The sequence below is a fragment of the Muscardinus avellanarius genome (genome assembly GCF_963383645.1).
Source record: "Muscardinus avellanarius genome assembly, chromosome: 11".
Lineage (NCBI taxonomy): Eukaryota > Metazoa > Chordata > Mammalia > Rodentia > Gliridae > Muscardinus > Muscardinus avellanarius.
In genome coordinates, this window is record NC_137797.1 from 86,826,908 (window position 1) to 86,852,001 (window position 25,094).

Here is a 25,094-nt window from a genome sequence, read left to right on the forward strand (position 1 = left end):
ACAGGAGGATCGCACAGGTTCGAAGCCAGCCTCAGCTACTGAGTGAGGCTCTCAGCAACTCAGTGAGCAGTGAGACCCTGTTTCCAAATAAAGTACAAAATAGGTCTGGGAGTATAGCCCGGAGGTAGAAAAGCCCCTGGGTTCCACCCCCAGTATTACTTACACACACACACTATGCTAGTGTGCTAGTGTGTCACACACACACACACACACACACAAAAAAAAAAAAAACTGATGACTACTTCAGGCTGATCAAGTTCACTGTTTTTTTTTAAATTAAAAGTGAATTTGCATGGGTATGGTGGCACATACCTATAATCTCAGTACTTGGGAGACTGAGGCAGGGGGGAATCCCAGGCTTGCAACCAGCCTCCGTTACTTAGGCCTTCAGCAACTTAGTGAGACCCTGTTTTAAAACACAAAATAGGGCTGGGCGTGGTGGCGCACGCTTGTAATCCCTGCGCTTGGGAGGCGGAGACAGGAGGATCGCACAGGTTCGAAGCCAGCCATGCTGGCTAACAAGACCCTGTTTCAAAATATAAAAAAAAAAAAGGTCTGGGAGTGTAGCCCGGAGGTAGAAGGGCTTCCAGGAACCCCAGTACCACCAAAAAAAAAAAAAAAAAAAACCCACAAAATAGGACTAGGGTATAACTTAGAGGTAGAATGCCCTTGAGTTCAGTCCTTAATACCACACATACAAAAAAAGACAAGTTGACTTTTGTCAGTTTTCAGTATGAAACTTGCTCTATAAAAAAGATATGAAAGAGTTAGGCATGGTGGCACATGCTTGTAATCCAGCATTTGGGAGGCTGAGACGAAAGGATTGCAGTGTGAGGGCAGCCTCGGCTACTACTTAGGCCCTTTAGAACTCAGTAAGACCCTGTTTGAAAATAAAGAATAAAAATAGGGTTGGGGGTGTAGCTCAGAGGTATAATGCCCCTGGGTTCCATCCCCAGCACCACAAAAAACAAAACAACAACAAAAAGATAGGAAAAGAGTTTAGTATTATTTGTGCAAAAATCAGTCAATAGCAAATTGATCTAAGGTACTATTTCTGTGTTTTTTTTCTACTACTTCTGTGTTTAAGCCTCAGCAATTTAGGAAGGCCCTCTGCAATGTGTAGGTCAGTTTTACAAAATTGTGAATCTGAGTATATTAAATGCAAGTCATAATAAGCATACTTTATTACAAGGTGATTCTTACAGAGGAGAGAGCCATTGATAAACTGAAATTTAATTTCTGTTTCCTAACAGAAGAGTTTATTCAAGGACCAAATGGAGCTGTTTCTACAGAATCACGTTTTTCCATTATTATTGTCTAACCTGGGATATCTTCGAGCTAGAGTAAGTTTTCCAAGTAGCCACTATATATTTTAAATTCTTCCTCTGTACGATAATACTGAAATACACATACTATTTCACTAAGACATTTTCGTGTGAGGGTTGGGTGTAGTTCAGTGGTAGCATGTACGAGGCAGTGAGTTCCATCCCTAGTTCCAAGAAAAGACGTTCTTGTATGTGTGACATCATTTCAGTGTTGTAACTAACAGCTCCCGCTCGCGCCCCTCTGATGCAGTCGTGCTGGGTGCTCCACGCCTTCAGCGCTCTCAAGTTCCACAACGAGCTGAACCTGAGGAGCGCGGTTGAGCTGGCAAAGAAGAGCCTGGTGGAGGAGAAGGAGCTGCCTGTCAAAGTCGAAGCTGCCCTTGCTCTGCAGTCACTGATTTCTAACCAGACACAAGGTAACGCCCAGACACCTTTTAGAAGGCTTCTTCTGGATTTCCTAAGATATCTTCTCAAATAATTTAGTTTACTTCTTTTTCTACTAAGAGGGAGATTTCTAATATGAAGGTTCAGGATTTGGATTCTTGGGCTTTTGTCCTCTCCAAAAGTTATATCAGTTTATTCTTGCCCCTTTTAGGGGTTTCTATTGACTATGGTTTCTGGATTTTTTTTTCAGTACTAGGAAGTGAACCTAGGGGCATTTTATACTCCTATTTTTATAGCCCTATTTTTAAATTTTGAAACGGTCTTTCGCACTCAGTTGTGGAGGGCCTCACTAAGAAGCTGAGACTGGCCACAAACCTGCAATCCTGTCTCAGCTTCCCAAGTATTGGGATTGCAAGTGTGCGCCACCATACCGGGCTGGGAAAATTTTATTTATTTATTTATTTATTTACTTATTTATTTACTTATTTGTTTGTTTGTTTTGAAGATTTAAAGAAGTTTATTAAAAAGATAGAAATACAGAAAATAGTTAGAGCCCCTTGCTAAAATGGCATGACGGGGGGAGGGTGGCCCGGGCCAACTCACCACTCCCCCGGAAAATTTTAGATTAAGAAATAAGTTAGAGCCGGGTGTGGTGGCGCACGCTTGTAATCCCAGCATTTGGGAGGCTGAGACCAGAGGATCGGGGTTAGCGAACAGCCTCAGCTACTTAGTGAGGCCCTCTGCAACTCAGTGAGACCTGGTTTCAAAATAAAGAATAAAAAATAGGGCAGGGGGTGCCGCCTGGAGGTTGAATGCCCCTGGGTTCTATCCCCAGACCTGCGGGAAAAAAAAAAAAAATAAGTTAATAATTGCTGGATATTAGGGCAGGCTGGGAATTGAGAGATGGGGTCCAGTTTTGATTGTGCTGCTAACCTGGTATGTACAGCTGAGTGAGGCTCATGACCTGCCAAGCTGAGCCTTCCATATGTTTAAACTTAGGAGGTTAGACTGGCGGATGGCTTCAAGATTCCTTTCAAAGTTGGATGTTCTGGCGCACACTTGGGAGGCTGAGAAAGAGGACCATAGGTTCATAGCCAACCTCAGCAACTTAGTGAGGCCGTCCACAACTTAGTGAGACCTTGTTTCAAAATATAGACTAAAATGGGACTGAGAGTTTAGTCTAGAGGTAGAATGACTCTGAGTTCAATCCCGAGCACCCCCTACCCCCAAAAATCCTTTTAACCCCAGGATCCCATGGTTCTATCAAGTTCTGAAAGTAGCAAGCAATATTTCTAGTAATTGATAACACAATTTTTGTTTAGAAGAGTCTTCCGTTCAAAATTGAAGTAAACCTTTGCTAGTCAATCCAGCTTTATGAAGAACACGAGCCTTGTTTCAACAGTGTTTTAATGGGAGGATTGGATATTGTGTGAGGAGGGTGTGTTGGAGGACGGTTGGTAGAGGGCTTAGGGCAGGGAATGGGCCCTGTCCTGCAGGCGTGGTCTTTGAGTGCATGATGTCTTATACTTGTTCCCAGCACTTAGACTTGTAGTAGGATTTATATTTTCCAAGTCATGCTGATGACAGCAACGTATGTGCGAGTAGCATTTCCCAGTGGTGGCTCTTAATGTCTGGAGCAGGGCAATCCTTTCTTGTGCAGCAGCGTAGTGGTGACCATTACGTGGCACAGCTTTGTAACTTGTTCACCAGAGAGTGAGTACAGGAGGACCTAAAACCTTATCTAGTTGTTATCTGTGTCACTTGACCGTGTGACCACATGAATGCCTTTCATCATCTGTGAGGGGCTGATCCTTACTAATTTATTTTGTTTTATTGCACTAGCTAAGGAATATATGAAGCCACATGTGAGGCCCATTATGCAGGAGCTGTTGCACATAGTTAGAGAGACAGAAAACGACGATGTTACTAACGTCATCCAGAAGATGATATGTGAGTACAGTCAGGAGGTGGCCTCCATCGCCGTCGACATGACCCAGCACTTGGTAAGACGGGGCAGTTTTATGATGTTTTGGTAGAAACCTTGAGTAATCTAAATTAATGAAACTTCAAACTGGAGTACAGTTTTATTTGTAACTGAAATATTAACATAAAATATCTGCTCTAAGCCGGGCATGGTGGCGCATGCTTGTAATCCCCACGCTTGGGAGGCTGAGACAGGAGGATCGCACAGGTTCAAAGCCAGCCTCAGCTACTTAGTGAGGCTCTCAGCAACTTAGTGAGACCCTGTTTCCAAATAAAATATAAAATAGGGCTGGGAGTATAGCCCAGAGGTAGAAAGCCTCTGGGTTCTACCAGTAAAACACACACACACACACACACACACACACACACACACTCTGCTCTAATCATTTGGGTGTTCCTGTAGTTAGACTTTAATAATATTTAGGATGATCTTGTCATCTACAATATCCTGAGATTCTTAGTGGTATGCCTTGATGCCTCTAAAGTTTCATTTTCTGAACTATGAATTTGGAATCTCATTTCCTTTAGTTTGAAGCACATTTTGTGCTACTTCTCTGATAAATCTCCCTACTGCTTTTTCCATTGTTCTGTTTCCCAATGTGCAGTATCAGACCTGGATTGTCTCTAGTTTCCTTACTTTTTTCCGTATTTTTTTTTTGTTTCTTTTCTGGGTGATCCTTGACTTTATCCTCTAAATGTCATATCACATTATTATTATTATTATTATTATTATTATTATTTTATTTTTAAAATTTTTTATTGGTGCATTTTAGTCATATACCTTAATGGGATACAGGATGGTGGAGCCCTTACCCATTTCCTCCCCTTCCCTCCTCATGTTTGGCTTAGTGATTGACATTGATATGTTTGTTAAAGTACATCATGTGCATTGGAGAATTTCCCTCTTCCCCGCTCCCATTAGGTCACCGTGTTTGCTTATCTATAGTATAGAGTTCCTCCTATGATCCGTTTTCTCCCTAGCTTCAGCATATTAGGGAGAGCATCCGATTTCTTATTTTTGTGCTTGACTAATCTCACTTAGCATAATGTTCTCCAATTCCATTTTTTTTTAAGCTGTTACTTGAGTTTGTTTTTTTTTAGGTTTTGGTTTTATTATTTGCTTAATGACACTAGAAAAATGTTAGTGGTTGTAGTAGTTATTGTATATTCTAACCTAGTGACTAGATAAGGGAAAATGGCTACTTTTTTTGTGTGTGTGTGGCACTGGGGATGGAGCGCAGGGGCATTTTATTTTTTTTGTGGTACTGGGGATGGAACCCAGGGGCATTCTATCTCCGAGCTACACCCTCAGTCCTATTTTTTAGTTTTTATATTTTTTGAAACAGGGTCTCACTGAGTTGTGAAGGGCCTCACTAAGTAACTGAGGCTGTCTGAGATCCTCTGGTCTCCACCTCCCGAATGCTGGGATTACAAGCATGTGCCACCATGCCTGACCCCGCAGGGCATTTTACCTCTAAGCTACAACTCCAGCCCTATTTTAGTTTTCTTTGGAAACAGGGTCACCCAGGGGCTTTTCTACCTCCGGTCTATACTCTCAGACCAGAGTCTCACTAAGTTGCTGAGAGCCTAAGTAGCTGAGGCTAGCTTTGAACCTGTGCGATCCTCCTCTCTCAGCCTCCCAAGCACTGGGATTACATGCATGCACCACCACGCCCGGCTGGTCTTTTGCTGACTTTATAATGGGGATAGAATTATAATAATTGTTGAATATTTTAATGTGATTTCCATAGGCTGAGATATTTGGCAAAGTTCTTCAAAGTGATGAATATGAAGAAGTCGAAGACAAAACAGTAATGGCCATGGGAATTTTACATACCATTGATACTATCTTAACAGTTGTGGAAGATCATCAAGAGGTGAGAATTCTTTGTGTTTTATTATGACATACTAGTAATAGTAACTGAAATTTTATATGAACAGTGGGCATGAATTGTAAAGTCTTGGTTTTTTTTTTTTTTTTTTTTGGTGGTACTGGGGGTGGAACCCAGAGGCTTTCTACCTCCAGGCTATACTCCCAGACCTATTTTATACTTTATTCGGAGACAGGGTCTCACTAAGTTGCTGAGAGCCTCACTAAGTAGCTGAGGCTGGCTTCAAACCTGTGCGATCCTCCTGTCTCAGCCTCCCAAGCGCGGGGATTACAAGTGTGCACCACCACGCCTGGCCAAGTCTTGGTCTTTAAGTTGCTACTTAGTTATATTATTAGGTTTTAAAATTGCCCTCAGCCAGGCATGGTGGTGCACGCTTGTAATCCCTGCTCTTGGGAGGCGGAGGCAGGAGGATCGCGTAGGTTCGAAGCCAGCTATGCTGGCTTAAGAGACCCTGTTTCCAAATAAAATATAAAATAGGTCCGGGAATTTAGCCCATAGGTAGAAGGGTTCCATCCCCAGTACCACCAAAATAAATAAATAAGTAAATAAAAAAAAATTGCCCTCAAAAATTTTTTTTTGCAGTACTAGGGATGGAACCCAGGGGCATTCTACCTCCAAGCTACACCCCCAGCCTTATTTTCTGTTCTTTATTTTGAAACAGGGTCTCACTGAGTTGCAAAGGGCCTCACTAAGTAGCTGAGGCTGACCGTGAACCGTGATCCTCCGGTCTCAGCCTCCCGAATACTGGGATTATAAGCGTTCACCACCATGCCTGGCTTGCCCTCAGATTTTAAAGAAGCATATTCATATGATTGAGAGGAACCAGTACAGGTATACTTAAAGTATCTAATGTATCCCTTGTATTAAACTGAGTTTAGTTGATCACTTCTGCTATTTCCAGGCAAGGTTTCTGGGGAAAACAAGTAAGACATGAGCCCTTCTGTGACACAAAAAATAATAAAAATTAAAAGGGTAATAGCTTAAGCTGAGTATTAGAATATACTTGAAAGTTGAAATTGGACACTTACATTAAAAATTACCCCTGATAGATTTTAATTTTTACTTATTAAAAATATTTAATGTAAACATATGTTGAATAATTTTGGGGGGGGAGGGTCTGGGGATGGAACGCAGAGGTATTTGACCTCCGAGCTACACCCCCTGCCCCATTTTTTATTCTTTGTTTTGAAACAGGGTCTCACTGAGTTGCTGAGGGCCTCACTAAGTAGCTAAGGCTGTCCACGAACCACGATCCTCCGGTCTCAGCTTCCCGAATGCTGGGATTAATTTAAAAGCTCTAAAAAGATATCTGGTGAAATTTCACCTTCTCTCTCAGCTCTCCAGTCAGCTAATTCTCTCTCTCTCAGAAGGTAGCAAAAATTTTTCTTTTTTAGTTTTTTTGTACTCTTCCAGAGAGTCTTCTGGAACAAAACACAAAAAATGGGTGTACATATTTTTATTTTATGAAAATGATAACATACTATATACAGTTTTTAGCTGCCATTTTTTTCTTCCTTTATCCTCTCCCGCTGCCTCCCCCTCCCCCCCCGCCTTCTTTTTCTTTATGTAGTACTGAGTATTGAGCCCAGGGGCATTCTACCACCAAGCTTAAAACCCCCAGCCTTATTTTGTTTTATTTGGAAACAGGATCTCACTGAGTTGCTGAGACTGGCTTTGGACCTGCGATCCTCCTGCCTCAGACTCCCAGGTACTCGGATTAAAGGAGTGTGCCGCCACTCCCAGCTTTAGCTGCCGCTTTCTATTTAATGTATCTTGGTGCTATACCCGTCAGAAAACATGTTAATGGCGGCATAGTGATCTCTTGCATCATGTGTCCAATTTATATAACCAACTCCCAGGTAGTGGATATAATTAAACGGTCCTTGTTAATGGAGAGTGTTAACAAGCGTTGTTTCTGTGGACAGTTTTCCTGTCATTTTGCACGCATATGGATGTGTCTGGAGGAAGGGCTCCTTAAAGTGGAACTGCGAGTTTGAAGGGCGCTGCTGAGGTGCCCTTCACCGTGTGCGCTCCTTGACTCACTGAGCCAGTGTCTTTCTTGGCAGCTCTGTACTTTTGATCATTGCCAGTCTGATAGGTTGCAAGTGTTTTCGTGTTGCCTTTGAAGTTGTAATCTTACTGTGAGCATGTTTTTATAAGATTAAGGAGTGTCTGTATTTATTTTTCATAACCTTTGTCTATATATATATTATTTATTTATTTATTTTTTTGTGGTACTGGGGATGGAACCCAGGGGTATTCTACCTCTGAGCAACATCTCCTGCCCTATTTTTTATTCTATATTTTGAAACAGCGTCTCACTAAGTTGCAGAAGGCTTCACTAAGTAGCTGAGGCTGGCTGTGAACCGTGATTCTACTGTCTCAGCCTCTCAAATGCTGGGCTAAGTGTGCATCACCACACCTGGCATATTTGCCTGGTTTTTTTTTTTTTTTTTGGTGGTGGAACCCAGAGGCTTCCTACCTCCGGGCTATACTCCCAGACCTATTTTATATTTTATTTGGAAACAGGGTCTCACTAAGTTGCTGAGAGCCTCACTAAGTAGCTGAGGCTGGCTTCGAACCTGTGCGATCCTCCTGTCTCAGCCTCCCAAGCACGAGGATTACAAGCGTGCACCACCATGCCTGGCTACTCCTGACCTATTTTATATTTTATTTGGAAAACAGGGTCTCACTGAATTGCTGAGGGCCTCACTAAGTAGCTGAGGCTGACTTTGAACCTGTGCGATCTTCCTGTCTCAGCCTCCCAAGCAAGTGTGATTACAAGTGTGCGCCACCACGCCCGACATTTTGATCTTTGTGATACCATTTGATAATACTCGTTCAAGTTTTCATTTGGGTCCCATGCAGAGAATTTTATTTATTTATTTATTTATTTATTTATTTATTTATTTATTTATTTTTGCGGGTCTGAGGATAGAACCCAGGGGATCTGAGGATAGAACCCACGCCTGGCTTAGAATTTTAGTTTTGTAATCAGATGGTTCAGGGTTTTTTCCCCTCATTTCTTATTTCCAGGCTTTGAGTCACTTTCCTTCTGTAGAGTTATTTAGAAATTCTCTTCATGTCTCCTAGTATTTGTATGTTTTAATGCTTTATATTGAAATCTTTATCCATTAGAAATTTATTTTGGTGTATAATGTGAGTTAAGTACCTAATTTAATTCATAGTTTTATTGTGGGTTTACCCTCATTCCCATTGTTGGTCTACATTTTGGAATTTTCTGTACTTTTGTGTGTTTACTTTTTCACATGAAGATTAGAATTAACACATCAGGCTTCCCTTTCAAAAATATCCCACTGCTGAGCTGGGCATGGTGGCTCATGCTTGTAATCTCATTACTTGGGAGGCCGAGACAGGAGAATCACAGATTTGAAGTCAGCCATGGGAACTTAATCAGGACCTTTGCAACTTAGTGAGATCTTGTTTCAAAATAAGAAATTGGGTTGGGGGTATAACTCGGAGGTAGAATACCTCTGGGTTTCATTCTCAATACCAAAAAAAAAAAAAAAAAAAAAAAAAGCCCCATTGGTGTTTTTATTGGGTTAATACTATTTTATATGTTAAATTAAGGGTTATGATGAATTTTAAACTATTTAAAATGTGTCTTTAGATTACACAGCAGTTGGAGAATATCTGTCTACGGATCATTGATCTTGTTTTACAGAAGCATGTGATCGGTAAGTTCAGAGGTTGAATAAAAAGGTAAATTTCCACCGGGCGTGGTGGCGCACGCTTGTAATCTCTGCACTTGGGAGGCTGAGACAGGAGGATCGCACAGGTTTGAAGTCAGCCTCAGCTACCTAGTGAGGCTCTCAGCAACTTAGTGAGACCCTGTTTCCAAATAAAATATAAAATAGGTCTAGAAGTATAGCCTGGAGATAGAAAAGACCCTGGGTTCCACCCCCAGTACCTCAAAAAAAAAAAAAAAAAGTGAATTGAGATTTTTTAATTTGATAAACTCAGAGTGCATTTTTAGCCCTTCAAATGTAAGGAAATGGACAATTTAGAGAGAGAAATTTGCATGCTTTTCTATTTTTAAGACATTCTTTCTAATGTGAAAAATCTGTATTTTCACTCAAAGATAAATTTGTAAGATATACAGTTAAGACTTTTTGGCCTTGGAAATTTAAAGGACAGAGATTGGAAAATTGTACTCTTTTAAAAATGTCTGAATGTTCGGTGAGATGACTTTAATTTGGGTTGGAAAAGTGATTAGAAATAGACATATTTCTTCCCACAAGTGGGAATTAGTTGTTGTGTGTCTCAGTCCTCCTCTGTGGTCCTTGTATTTAAGTTTTGCTTTTTCCTAGTTTTTAACTATTTTTCTTCTAGAATTCTATGAAGAAATTCTTTCACTAGCATACAGTTTAACCTGCCACAGTATTTCCCCTCAAATGTGGCAGCTTCTTGGGATATTATATGAAGTTTTTCAACAGGATTGCTTCGAGTATTTTACAGGTATGGCTATGACCGTACGACATTTTTGCTTTTCTGTGTTTAGATATTACTTTTCTTTGAACACTTAGCAATGCATGTGATTCCAATACTAATCAGAAAACGTTCTTAGTTCCCTGTCAAATAAAAGGTGGGGCTGTTATAACTGGTTCTGGTTCTAGATAGAGACAGAGGAGGCCAGCTCTGTTTCTCATTGTACTTTAATTTAGTTTACAAGCAGAGCATGTGTCCGTATGTTAACTCAGTAAGTATTTTCCGAACACCAGCTGTATTTGCAGCACTATCCTGAGGTCCGCAGTAGGACAAGGAACTTCAGGAGCCCTTTCTACGCTGGCATTCCAGTGTGGGGAGGAGATGAGGAAGCTCTCAGGGAGTTGGGAGGAAAACGGCTAGTGTGTCAGATGGTGAGCGTTTAAATCTTTCTGAGCCACGGGTTCTGCATCTCTAAATAGGGCAGATGCCTCACTTTTCTTTCTAGCATTTTGTGGTTGCTAAGGTAGATAGTAATATGTGGGGGCTGCAGAGGTGGATTCAGCGCGAGTAACTTGTATCTACTCCTACTGCTCAAGTCTCGTTGGGATTTTGAATTTTTTCAGACATGATGCCTCTCCTGCATAATTATGTGACAGTGGACACAAACACTTTACTATCAAATCCAAAGCATTTAGAAGTGCTTTTTACAATGTGTAGAAAGGTAAGATATCCTGTCAGAGTGGTTCTTAGTAATATTTTAGTGTTTCACTTGGTTTCTTATATGTCTGTTTTACCTTTATCAACATATATTTGTCAACTTGCAGTTTCAAAATGAACTTAAGATTGTTATAATTTGAAAGTTTCATGATCTGTATTGTGCTTAAAAATGTTCACCACCTAGCCGGGCGTGGTGGCGCACGCTTGTAATCCCAGCATTCGGGAGGCTGAGACAGAAGGATTGTGGTTCGCGGACAGCCTCAGCTACTTAGTGAGGCCCTCTGCAACTCGGTGAGACCCGGTTTCAAAATAAAGAATAAAAAATAGGGCTGGGGGTGTTGCTCAGAGGTAGAATGCCCCTGGGTTCAACCCCCAGTACTGAAAAAGAAAGGAGAAAAAAGTTCACAATTTGACTTATGTTTACTTTATAATTCTTAAGGTAAATACAGTTGTCCCTCAGAATACTTGGGGTATTGGTTTCAGGACCCTTCTGGATCCAAAATTAATTGGTTCTCAAGTCCCTTGAATGACATGGCATAGTATTTGCATATGGTCTACACATTTATTTATTTATTTATTTATTTAGTACTGGGGATTGAACCCAGGGGCATCCTACCTCTGAGCTACACCTCCAGCCCCATTTTATTTTTATTCTGAAACAGGGTCTTGCTAGGTTGATGAGAGTCTCACTACCTGCTGAGGCTGTCCTTGAACCTTTGATCCTCCTATGTCAGCTTCCCAAGTATTGGGCTTAAAAGAATGGGCCACCATGCCTGGCTTCAACACAGTTTACGTTATCTCTAGATTATAATACACAATGCAAAAAAGCCCGGTGTTGTGGCTTTTTTTTTTCAAATTTTTTCAAATCTTTTCAAAAAAATTTTTTTTTTTTTTTTTTTGCGGTACTGGGGATGGAACCCAGGGGCATTCTACTTCCGAGCTACACTCCAGCCTGTTTTAATTAAAAAAATTTTTTTTATTCTTTATTTTGAAACAGTCTCATTGAGTCCCAAAGTCTCATTGAGTCACTAAGTAGCTGAAGCTGTCCACGAACCCCGATCCTCCTATCTTAGCCTCCCAAATGCTGGGATTACAAGCATGTGCCACCATGCCCGGCCTTCAATACAGTTTTTTTAAAAGTATTTTTGACCCATCATTAGTTGAATCCGTGGATGGAAAACGCATGGATATAGAGCGTCAATTATACTTTTCTTTCTACTCTTTTCTCTCAGAAGTATGAACTTATTACTCAATTGAGATAAAATGCACCAAACTAGCTATATGACTTGTTAATCTGTCATAGAATGTCACTGATATTTTTAATTTTAATATATGCATACATTAGAAACTGCTAGATGTAGATAATTTTTGTCTTATTAATATAAGACAAAATAGTTTCCTTTTTTCTTGTTGGTACTGGGATTGAACTGAGGGCTTCACACATTCTAGACAAGTGCTGTACCACTGAACTATATCCTAACCCAAAATAATTGTAGTTGTTGGGAAAAAGTGTCATTTAGCTTAGTACAAGGTAGTTGATAAACCTCACAATGGCTGTTGTTATATTTAGACACCAATGTGGTGGCCTTCTGTTGGTTATATCTTAGAATCTTTGATGACTAGTGTTATCCTTATTCCTTAGGTAAATATCTGTCTATACATAAATATAAAGCTGTCTTACATGAAGCTGACAGGCAGATTCTAGCTAAGTAGCCAGAAATCAAAAAGTTTAGCTATAAACTTTTTTTTTCTTCTTTTTTTTTGTGGTACTGGAGTTCCTGGAAACCCTTCTACCTCCAGGTTACACTCCCAGACCTATTTTTATATTTTTATTTGGAAACAGGGTCTCTTAAGCCAGCGCGGCTGGCTTCGAACCTGCGCGATCCTCCTGTCTCCTTCTCCCAAGCGCAGGGATTATAAGCGTGCGCCACCATGCCCGGCGACCATAAACTTTTTAAAAACTTGAAATAAAATCACAAGTGTTTATCACAAGTGAAATTCCCACTGTTCTCACGGGAAGAGGCATGTGCTAGGATCTGGCAAGAGCTCTGAACCTCACTGATTTAGGTCCCAGTTCAGTTATAAAGAGCCTGGGACATTTGGGGAAGTCAGTAATGCTCTTCACATCTAAGCTGAAGGATCGAATTGTGGTTTTAAAAGTTTTAAAAGACCCAGCCGGGCATGGTGGCTCACCGCGCTTGGGAGGCTGAGACAGGAGGATTGCACAGGTTCGAAGCCAGCCTCAGCTACTTAGTGAGGCTCTCAGCAACTTAGTGAGACCCTGTCTCCAAATAAACTATAAAATAGGTCAGAGAGTATAGCCTGGAGGTAGAAAGCCTCTGGGTTCCATCCCCAGTACCCCCCCCCTACACACACACACAGTTTTAAAAGACTTTTAAAACATTCTAAAAGATGTTAGCTCTGTGATAACCCATCTTGTTAAATCATAAGTGCCTGATATTTTTCCCCCTCAATTATAGCAGCAGTGAGGGATGGGAAAGCAACAGGTAGAAAACGAAGTTCTTTGTATTCCATCAGTGACTTTGCTGTGCTACATTATAGTAGATACAGTACAATTAATTGACAGTCACCGTGATGGCCTTATGCTTATCAAGCAGCAAGACATTTTTATATTCTCAGTCTTAATACTAGCTCATATATACTGAATCCTTACAATAAACCACATATTTCTTTACATATTGGCTTGCTTAATTTTTATAGCATTATGAAGAAGGTGTCATATTTTTATCAGGGAGGAAACTCACTGTGACTGCAGTTTAGATTGTGTGTGTGTGTGTGTGGTACCGGGGATTGAACCCAGGGACAGTCAACCTCTGAGCCACACCCTCATACACCCTCAGCCCTTTGTACTTTTTTGTTTTGAAATAGGGCTCACTAAATTAGAGAATCTCACTACATTGCCAAGGCTATCCTGGAACTTGTGATCTTCCTGTCTCAGCCTTCCAAGTACTAGGATTATAGGCATGAACCACCATGCCCAGCTTAGTACATTGTTTTAAGTCACAGAGCTGCTATGTGTTGGAACCAGATTTGAGCCCAAGGTAGTCTGGCTCCAGGACCCAGTTTTACATTGATTTATTTACTTTATTTATTTATTTATTTATTTATTTATTTATTTATTTATACATACTGACTCATTTTTACATTAATGTATTTATTCATTTGTTTATACTCACTGACCCATTTTTACATTTATTTATTTTTTACTTTTGTGGTACTGGGGATGGAACTCAGGAACATTGTACCTCTAAGCTACACCCCCAGCTCTGTTTTTTAGTCCTTTTATTTTTGAAACGGTATCACTGAGTTGTGAAGGGCCTTACTAAATAGCTGAGGCTGTCTGCAAACTGCGATCCTCTGGTCTCGGCCTCCCAAATGCTGGAATTATAAGGATATGCCACCATGCCTGGCTTGCTTATTTATTTATACATACGTACATACATACATACGTACATACGTACGTACATACTTACATACTGCAAATCAAACCCTCAGACATTCCAACTCTGAGCTGCAACCCCAGCCCTTTATATTTTCTATTTTGAAGCAGCCTTTTTTTTATTTTGAGGGTCTTGCTAAGTTTCTGAGACTGGCCTGAACCTGCAATCTTCCTGTCTCAGCCTCAAATTTCATCTCTCATTTAAATTTTTTTTAGATTAAATCACTTGTTTTTCTTTTGGTTTGTGTTTAGACCCTTAGTTTATCGATTTTTCATCTTTCTTAATATCTAATATAGGCATGCTCTACTCTCAGAACCTTTCTTCCAGGGATCATGAAGCAGTCAACTTAAATTTTACATATGTACATGTTCATTGTAGAATTATTTATGATAGTAAAAATACAGAATTGAAAATAGTGGGAAAGTCTGGTAACTTTGGTATAACCATCTACTATCATACTATATAGTCTTGAATAGTTATAATATCCATAGTATTTCTAATTAAGAGGGCCAAGTGGGGAAATTGAAAGTTGTGAAATTACAGTTGTTAATCAAAAAATAGGTACATGTGGACAAGACTTCCCAAGGTACATAAAAATAGTTTGCTTTAAAAAGTCATTTTCCAGTAGCCGGGCGTGGTGGCGCACACTTGTAATCCCCGCGCTAGGGAGACAGAGACAGGAGGATCGCGCGCGCTGGCTTAGGAGACCCTGTTTCCAAATAAAAAATGTAAGAATAGGTCTAGGAGTGTAGCCCGGAGGTAGAAGGGCTTCCAGGAATCCCAGCATCACCAAAAAATAAAAAATAAAAAATAAAAAGTCATTTTCTACCAAGCGTGGTGGCACACACTTGCAATCCCAGTACTTGGGAGTCTTTGACAGGAGAATTGCTGGTTGGCAGACAGCTACATAGTAAGGCCCTCCACAACTTAGACCTTGTTTCAAAATGAAGAATAAAACATTGGGCTAGGGGTGTAGGTTGGAGGTAGAAAGTTCCTGGGTTCAATCCCCAGTACTGCAAAAACAAAAAAGAAAGTAATTTTCTTTTCATTATTCTGTTTTGATGCTTTTGAATGGAAGCTTCATTTATCTGAACAATTAACGCATATGGCTTACTTTATTAATTCAAAGTCACATAAGTGAATTATTATACCTTAGAAGGAATTAGATACTGGAGAAGGGGGATAGACTTTATTTTGACCTTCTTTCTTTGGGTCGACAAGGTGAAGTTGAAAAACTGATTATTGTGAGTGAATTTGTGTGGGATATTTGTGTCAAGTGGCCTTGACTGAACTCCAGTGCTGCCATGCTCTCTGGAGCTAAGCTGTGATTACCACAGGTACTGTGTGGAGATGCAGGAGAAGATGCGGAGTGCCATGCAGCCAAGCTTCTTGAAGTCATCATTCTTCAGTGCAAAGGAAGGGGGATTGACCAGGTAGTACATGGTGGGAAAGTATCTTACTAGACGTTGGCACCTAAAATTGACTGGCCTGATTGACATTTTCTGTACAGTTTTACTCTTAAGATGATCCTAAGTGTTTTATTCTTTTTGATGCTATTGTAAGTACAACAATTTTCTTAATTTGACTTTCATGCTCATTGCCAGAATGTAGAAATACAAACATGTTTTGTATGTTTATCTGGTATCATATCTGCTACCTTGCTGAACTCATTTATTAGTTTTAATAGTGTTTTAGTAATTCCTTAGGATTTACTATATACAATATTAGATCATCTAGAGATAGTGTTTTACCTTTCCAATTTGATTATCTTTTATTTCCTTCTCTTGAGTAATTGCCCTGGCTAGAACCATGAATACAGCGGAGAGAGAAAAACATCTTGTCCTTAGTCTTAGGAAGAAAAACATTTGGTCTTTCGCCATTAACTCTAGTGTTAATTGTAGGTTTTTCATAGATGCCTTTTACCAGATAAAGAAAGTTCTTGAGTATTGTTAGAGTGTTTTTATCATGAATTTGAATACATGAAGTTGAATTTTGTCAAATACTTTTTTCTACATTTATTGAGATGATCATATGATTTTTGTCCTTTATTTCATTGACTTTTTCAGATATTAAACCAACCTTATATTCCTGGTATAAATCTCACTTAGACACAGAGTATAATCCGTTTTGTATTTTCTAGACTAAGGTAGCTTGCTTGCTTCTTTCTCTCTTTCCCTGTTACCTCTCCCTTCCTCCTTTCCTTTCATCCTTTCTCCCTCCCTTCCTTTTCTAGAGTCTCAGGTATGCTAGAGAATCACTTATACCTCCAGCCTTGGTATTTTTTAAACATATTTTTATATCTATATTCATAAATACTGGTCTCTAATTTTCTTGTGATGTTCTTGGCTTGCTTTGATATTAGAGTAATGCTGACCTCATAGTAAGATTCAAGAATAGTGCCCTCCTATTCTTTCAAAGAGGTTTGAAAACAACTTAAATAAGCATTTTATTTTTATGACTCTTACTTGTTGATAATGCTCATCTTTCTGTAAGCTACTTGGCAGTTCTGTGTATAGTTGACTCTTTCTTTTTGTCTTCTAGTGCATTCCACTCTTTGTTCAGCTTGTTTTGGAGAGATTAACTCGAGGGGTCAAAACTAGTGAGCTCCGTACAATGTGTCTTCAGGTTGCAATCGCTGCTTTGTACTATAACCCTGATTTGCTGCTACATACTTTAGAACGAATTCAGTTGCCTCACAACCCCGGACCTATCACTGTACAGTTTATCAATCAATGGATGAGTGATACAGATTATTTTCTTGGGTATGTGACTTTTGGATTTTACACTGCTTTTCTGTTTCTGAGAAATTTCCTTTTTAAAAAATACACATATGATACCATGTACAAAGATAGTTGTTATATCTTAGAAACTGTTTTTAGCCGGGCGTGGTGGCGCACGCTTGTAATCCCCGCACTTGGGAGGCTGAGACAGGAGGATCGCACGGGTTCGAAGCCAGCCTCAGCTACTTAGTGAGGCTCTCAGCAACTTAGTGAGACCCTGTTTCCAAATAAGATAGAAAATAGGTCTGGGAGTATAGCCTGGAGGTAGAAAGCCCCTGAGTTCTACCCCTAATACCACAAAAAAAAAGAAAGAAACTTTTTAGTGTTTTAGTGTTTAATTTTTAGTGAATTAATAATGTGTTTCAGCAGTATAATCTAGTAGAAAGAATGCAGGCTCTGAAAATTAAATATAGTCCTTCCCTACTTGTTTTTGATTTATGTGTATGACTCCAGGCAACAAGAATTAACTGTCCATCTAGGTTCCATGACTATTAAGTGCCTGTGGATAAACATCCTAAATGGGGTCAGGTTTCTAAAAGGTACTGGTCTGCAGAAGACACTGGACGTCCCGGATGTTCAGTTATTTGCAGGTCTCTGGTGTGGGGTCATAGGGTTGTTGGTGTTTCCCTAGTAGGAGAGTTGGGCCTTGTGTGAAACGTTCTGCTACTTTTCAAACACAGGAAAAGTGAGGTCCATCTGAAGTCATCAGACATGTTAGTGGCCATATTAATACCAGAATTTGAGAAAGATTGTTGTCTCATTTTTTTTAAATGATAGAAATAACTAATTATCTTTTTAAGTTTTTAACGATATCACTTAGAAAATTCTACTGAGGGGTGTAGACATGTCATCAGAAGTAGTCAGGACACTGCCGTGCGGTGGGACATAGTGGAGGCCTGGAGTAGGGTGATAGAGAAGGATGGGTGACTGTATTTACAAGATGCTGTATATGTTTTAATTTTTCTACTTGTAGGATCCTGGAATTCGGTCCTGACTGAGATTTGTTGTTAAAACCTTGAAGGGAAAGGCATACTTTAAACAGAAATTGTGAACCAGGCATGGTGACACATGCCTGAAATATCAGTACTTGGGAGAATGAGACAGAAAGATTGCATGTTTGAGGAGCCTCAGCGACATAGCAAGATTCTCAGCAACATAGGGAGACCCTGTTTCAAAACATGAAATAAGGCTGGAGATACGGTCTTGACGATAGAAGGCTCCTCAGTTCAATCTCCAGTACTACACAAAAACAGAAACAAAACTCAAACAATTACTGAAAGCTCTCTCAGACAAAGATTTATAGAGCAGAGATTTGTTCATGTAAAGTCATGCAGTTGGCATTTTTAGGCTTTTATCAGAATCTGTACGCAGTTTTTCAAAGATAGACCATCTCTCAGTTGTTGTATAGATGGGGCATCCTTGGATTGTGCTTCCTTGATTCTTTAGATACCCACTTGGTGATCCATCACCTTTCCCTTGGATCCGTAGACACCTGGTGGCGCGGCTAGCTCAGAGCTACAAGAATGAGAAAGCCCTTGGGTCAAGGCCATTTCCTGTGTCTCTGCAACTTGGGTGTCAGTTATTTACATGAAGCAAGCAGTGCAGATAATGAGGAGTAACAGAAGCTTGTAAAATAGTCATTGCTTCATATCATATCATATCATATCATATTCATCAAGTTGACTCTTGCAGTACTGGGGATTGAACCCAGAGGCATTCTACCTTTGAGCTACACTCCATACATCTTTTATCTTTTTTTTTGGTCTTTTTGGACTGGGGATTGAACCCAGGGCGGTACACTTGCCAGGCAAGCGCTTTGCCACTGAGCTACATCCCAGCCCCATACCTCTTTTATTTTTATTTGGAAACAGGGTTTTGCTAAATTGGTGGTGCTAACTTTGAACCTGTGGTCCTCTTAACTCAGACTCCTGAGTACTGGGATTATAGGCATACAACACCATGCCTGCCATATGTTGTTACTTTATTTTATTTATTCATTTATTTTCAGAACTGGGGACTGAACCCAGGTATATTCTACCTCCAAGCTACACCCTCAGCCCTACTTTTTATTCTTTATTTTGAAATAGGGTTTCACTAAGTTGCAGAAGGTCTCACAAATAGCTGAGGCTGGCCTTGGACCTGTGATCCTCCTGTCTCAGCCTCCCAAGTACTGGGATTACAAGCATGTACCCCCACACCCAGCATATTTTCATTTTAAATTAGTTGAATGACTATGATATCTTATTTTGTTGATGCTTGCAAAGTTTAAGTAAGAGTGTTATGCTAATATAATAGTCTATTAACTCTTAATATTCTAATTTTAAATGACTTCTAAAGGAAAATATAGAAAAATATGTCTAATATAAATTGATGAAACATTTTCCTTTAGAATTAAATTTTCCTTGTCTTGAGTTATAGCAGAGGATGCTAATAAATTTACTTCAGCTTACTAGATGCTGAGGTAGTATTTTTGTTTTTATTGCTTAATCTTTTTGGTACTGGGGACTTAACTCAGGCATTCTATCTATGAGCTACACCTCTAGCCCATAAACCTATGATCCTCCTGTCTCACCCTCCCAAACACTGGAATTACAGGTATGCACCGCTGCCTGGCTGATGCTGAGTTTTTGTAGCAGCTCTTGGCACATGGGGTTCAAGTAGAGTGTATATGTCAAGGAACCGTGAGGACCAGTCTAATGATTTAAGTACATGGGACACTATTTTTTCCCCCATTGTGTATTTGCCATCAAATACAGGTGTTTCTGTTTCAATGAAACCCATTGTGCCAAAACTAAGGTATAGCACTTATATTAATCATAAATGGATATAGCAGGATTCGCCATATTAATTGCAGACTCCCATTGGTCTTTGGTGATAATGGGAATAAATTTGTTTTATGTAGGGCTTCATTTAGCATAAAATGGGAGCTATTTCTAAATAATTTAAGTGAATAAACCTTAGATTATACCTTGGACATTTCTTTTTGTAATTTCTCTGGACTGTGTCTTTTCTTGCATTTCTCACATCTACATTTTTCTTTCCCTTCAAAATCTACAGGCATCATGACCGGAAGATGTGTATAATAGGACTGAGCATTCTTTTTGAGTTGCAAAACCGACCTCCTGCAGTAGATGCTGTGGCGGGACAGATTGTTCCCTCAATTCTTTTCCTTTTCCTTGGCCTAAAGCAGATCTGTGCAACTAGACAACTGGTAAACCGTGAAGATCGTTCAACAGCAGAGAAAGCCGACCAGGAAGAAAATGGTAAAGCCTTCTCATTGCAGTGAACGCTAGAACTGAGTTTAGCATATGTTTTCTGTGAATTTTAGTCTGGTATCATTAAACAGATTTACATTGTTTGACTTGCTGATCATTTAACAAGTATCCTGGGCTTAGTTAACTTATTAATTATATCATGTGGGATAAATTTATTTTTGTGTTCCTCTTGAAACCTAAAACCCTTACTGATATTTAAATCGGGCTTGATGTTGTTATATCTCTGGAAATATATTTATAATGAGATAAAATGGTTTTGATACAGGTAAGCAACTTACTATTTCATTTTCTTGTTTGTGCTAACAGATTCAGTGAAGACAGCAGCCATGAATTAAAAGATCCACTAGGTTAACAACAGTCGATTGATAGAGATTGATTGTTTTAAAAAATGTTCTTAGAGTCCGGGCCTGGTGGCGCACGCTTGTAATCCCTGGAGCGCTTGGGAGGCAGAGACTGGCTTAAGAAACCCTGTTTCCAAATAAAAATATAAAAAATAGGTGTCTGGGAATGTAGCCCAGAGGTAGAAGGTTCCAGGAACCCCAGTACCCCCCCCCCAACACACACACACCACAACGTTCTTAGGTTATTCATCTTCAAAAACTATAAATGAGAGATATATTTGTTGTTTAAAGTACACAAATGACAGTGATTTGTGTAATCCAGAATAAGACTGTTAGAGCTGCATGTGGTGGTGCACACTTGTAATCCCAGTACTTGGGAGGCTGAGACAGGAGGATAGTAGGTTTGAGGACAGCTCCAGTCACTTACTGAGACCCTCAGCAACTTAGATTTTATTTCAAAATAAAAAATAAAATAGGGCTGGGGGTATAGCTCAGAGGAAGAATGTCCCTGGGTTCAATCTCTAGCACACAAAAAAAGTGTTAAGAATATTAGATTATTATGTTGTCTAGTGATAAGATTGTTAAACAGCTTGCTCAGGCTCAGCACTGTGCTGTGCCAAATGGAGTTTTTCCTCTTCTCATTAAAAACATGCACTTCCTTAGTTGGGAAAACTCAGAATTCTTCCTGGAAAACATGCAGCTCTATTTTTTTATGCTAAATTCTGTGATTTCAGCAAGTATAGGTTTGAAACGTTTACTTTTTGTTTGTCTGGTATCCCAGTTTGTTCATATACAGGGAACTTTATTTTATTTTATTGGTGATACTGGGGGTGGAACCCAGAGGCTTTCTACCTCCGGGCTATACTCCCAGACCTATTTTTGGAAACTGGGTCTCACTAAGTTACTGAGAGCCTCACTAATAAGTAGCAGAGGCTGGCTTCGAACCTGTGTGACCCTCCTCGTATACAGGGAATTTTAAACTACCCTTCTTTCACCCTAATACAAAAGTTTCTGAGATTTTGTTTTGAATTTTAAGTAATATTTCCTTCTAGAAGTTTTTTTTTCTTGCTAAGCATATACCAATAACTAAAGAATTCTTTTTTCATTATGTTCTCTAATTTCTTGCTTCGCTATTTATTGTCTTGTAATTATATGGCTTGAAGGAAAATTTTTTAGTAATATACCCAGTTGTCGAATTTCCTACTAAAGTATGGAATGATTAACAATCAAAGGTATTTCTTACTATCTTTGTAATTATGCCTTTGCCATGGATTTTTTTTTAACACATCTGGCACAAAACTATGTTTTCTTGCCCTGTCCTAAATCTACCATGCAGTTTGATCCAGCTGTTTCAGTGTGGTGTGTTTTACTGAACTGGTTTTAGATTAATAGTGCCTGGTTTGGGTTTACTACAGGCTTTTCCTCTTACGTTGATATTTGTTCTTTGTTTATTGCTTTCTGGTTACAATATTCCAGCTACAATATTTGCCTAACTACAGGATCAGATCAGCACTAAAACTAGGTTTTGTGTAATTTGGCTTTTAACTTTTTAAGTCATAGGCTGATGTCTACTCTAGTCCTTACTTTTTGTGTGTGTGTGGTACTGAATTGGAACCCAGGGGCCTTCTACCTCCAGGTACACCCCAAGCACTATTTTTTTTTTTTTTTAAATTTGGAAACAGGATCTCACTAAGTTGCTAAAAGCCTCACCAAGCTGAGGCTGACTTTGAACCTTTGAATCCTCTTGTCTTAGCCTCCCAAGTATTACAGGCATGCGCCACTACGCCGAGCTACAGTTGGGTACCTCTTGGCAGCTCATTCTCTTTAGTTAATTGATAAGAGGCCTGAATTCTCAATGGGAGATCATTGTTCTTTGAAACACATGTACTGATTACACAATCATTTTGTTCCTTTTTTTTTTTGGTCAAAAAATTTATGGAGAATCTAAAGCTAAAGTAGTATTTTTAAATTAATGAGGTGATATTCATCTGGACTACAGATTTAGGGAAATTATTTTCAGGGAGGAGAATAAAGCCATTCTCAGTTTAGCAAATGGTAGTAAAGATCAAGTTTCTTTTTATAATTGGAAATTTTGTGTAGCTATTCCATTTCTAGCATGTGTTATGATCCTTGTGATTTGATTCCTTTTGCATAATTAACGGATGCACAGAGGAGATTTCTAGTGACGAGGAGGAGACAAATGTGACCACGCAAGCCATGCAGTCAAGTAATGGGAGGTGCGAGGAGGAGGAGGAGGAGGAGGAGGAGGAGGAGGAGGAGGACTGGGACGAAGGGGTCCTGGAAGAGACCGCCCTGGAGGGGTTCAGCACTCCACTGGACCTCGACAGTAGTGTGGACGAGTATCAGTTCTTCACACAGGCGCTGTTAAGTATGTCTTTACTCCCCGAATCATCAGATATTCTTCTAACCTTCTTCATATCTTCCTGTTAGAAGCTGTCCGAAAGTTGGTCTGGATTCTTTCAAATATTTCTATTTTTATTATAAAAAACCCCAAACATATGCAAAATGAAGGAGATTAGCCTAAGGAATAGCTCATCGCTCTGTCCTCGGGTCTTCCGGATTGTAGAGTAGCAAGGTGAGGTGTTGGTTATCCCACAGGCTGACCTGTACACGGACTGCTGAACCTTGAAGCGTAAGCAAAGAGAATGAAGTATTTCAGGCATATGTTGCTTAAAAATTATGGCTACGAACCTGTTGGTAATTCACAATCCCTACAGGAAGGAAGAGAATGCCCAGCTGCCTTATGAAAGCAGCTCTGTACTACTTATGTAGACCACCACTCTATACCAGGGACACTGTGTGCAGACTGGGAGAGGGTACTTACTCTCTGTACTGGAAGCTTAAGATGCTCAGTATCTGAAGGCCTTCTACCAGTGAGTAAGACCAGTGAACTAGTATAAACATGTGAGATGGAAATGGAAACTTAAAGAATAAAAATAAACAATAAACCAATAAAAATATTTAGAAGATAATAAATCAAAGAAATTATATTGGAAAATTCCATTTAATATACATTATTTATTTTATGATTAGATGGTATTTCTGTGATTGTATTATAATTTAACTTATATTTACAGTTGGACATTTAAGATTATTTGCAGCTTTTTTTAATTTTGTGGTACTGGGCATTGAACCCAGGGGCATTCTACTAAGTTGCAGAGGGCCTCACTAAGTAGCTGAGGCTGGCTATGAATTTCTGGTCCTCCTGTCCCAGCTTCCCAAATTCTGGGATTACAAGCATGTGCCACCATGCCTGGCTCTTGCAGCTTTTATATATATATTATATATATAAAAATTTATATATATATATAAATTTATATATATATAATATATATATTTTTATATATTTATATATTTTTATATATTTATATATCTTATATATATATATATTTATAGGATTGAACCCAAGGGTGTTCTGTCTCCAGGTTACATTCTAGCTCTTTTTTTTTTTAAATTTATTTATTTTTATTGGTGCACTGTATTCATACATCATAGTAGGATACATACTTTTGTAGACATACATGCACGCTTTTCCCAGTCAGCCCCCACCCAATCCCCACCCCATTCTCTCCCTATCCCTCCCTCCCATGCTTGGCTTAGTAGTTGACATCTAGTATTATGGCAATTTATCTAAAATTAAAAATGATAATCTCACATAACAGTTTCATTTGTCTGATACCAAGCTTTTGATGACTTAAAGATAACATTTTAATATTTCTTTTTGCTTTCTTTCTTACCAGAGAATATTTTTTTTCTATTTTTTAGGTGAAACTATCATATATATATATATTTATTTTTCAGAAAAAAATCTATCCTAATATGGAATATGGACTCTAGGTACCCAAAACGATCTTGAAAAAGAACAAAGCTAGAAGATATATATTTTCTGATTTCAAACCATATAAAGCTACAATAATTGAAACAGTGTAGTACTATTCTAAAGGCAGATATATAAACCATTGGAGTTAAATAAAAGCCTAGAGCTAAATTCTTCCATATATTGTCAAGTTATTTTTGACAAGGTTTCCATGAACATTTGGTGGTGGAAATATTAATCTTTTAACTAAATATTGTTAAAAATAATAATTACATGGAAAAGAATAAAATTGGACCCTTACCTAATCCCATATACAAATATTAACTCAAAATAGATATAGACCTAAATATAAATCTTAAGACTATAAACTTTTAGGAGAAAATCTGGGTCATTAAACCTCACAACATTGAAATTGGCAGTGATTTCTTGGTTATGATTTCAAAGGCACAGGCAACAGAGGAGTATACAAACTCCCTAAAAAAAAAAAATTGTATATCCAAAGACAATGTAAACAGAGTTAACAGTTACTAATAGAATGGGATAAAATATTTCCAAATGCTATATCTGAAGGTGTATTAATATTCCAACTAGGAATCCTAGAAATTAACAACAATAAAGGCAAACAATACCCTTTAGAGATAGGTAAAAG

General features: G+C 39.0%; 1 protein-coding gene across 1 annotated transcript in view; it reads left to right on the forward strand.

Moving 5' to 3' along the window:
- The window catches only part of IPO8 (importin 8), a gene marked incomplete at its 3' end in the record, with an annotated part of 70,770 nt that overhangs the window by 41,510 nt on the left and 4,166 nt on the right, over nucleotides 1–25,094 (forward strand). The window contains exons 13-23 of the mRNA XM_080704934.1: nucleotides 1,254–1,343; nucleotides 1,576–1,741; nucleotides 3,552–3,712; nucleotides 5,444–5,569; nucleotides 9,216–9,282; nucleotides 9,938–10,063; nucleotides 10,657–10,754; nucleotides 15,549–15,644; nucleotides 16,753–16,973; nucleotides 20,049–20,254; nucleotides 22,778–22,996. Coding sequence (XP_080561060.1) covers nucleotides 1,254–1,343; nucleotides 1,576–1,741; nucleotides 3,552–3,712; nucleotides 5,444–5,569; nucleotides 9,216–9,282; nucleotides 9,938–10,063; nucleotides 10,657–10,754; nucleotides 15,549–15,644; nucleotides 16,753–16,973; nucleotides 20,049–20,254; nucleotides 22,778–22,996 — 1,576 coding nt within the window. The remainder of the gene's footprint in view (nucleotides 1–1,253; nucleotides 1,344–1,575; nucleotides 1,742–3,551; nucleotides 3,713–5,443; nucleotides 5,570–9,215; nucleotides 9,283–9,937; nucleotides 10,064–10,656; nucleotides 10,755–15,548; nucleotides 15,645–16,752; nucleotides 16,974–20,048; nucleotides 20,255–22,777; nucleotides 22,997–25,094) is intronic.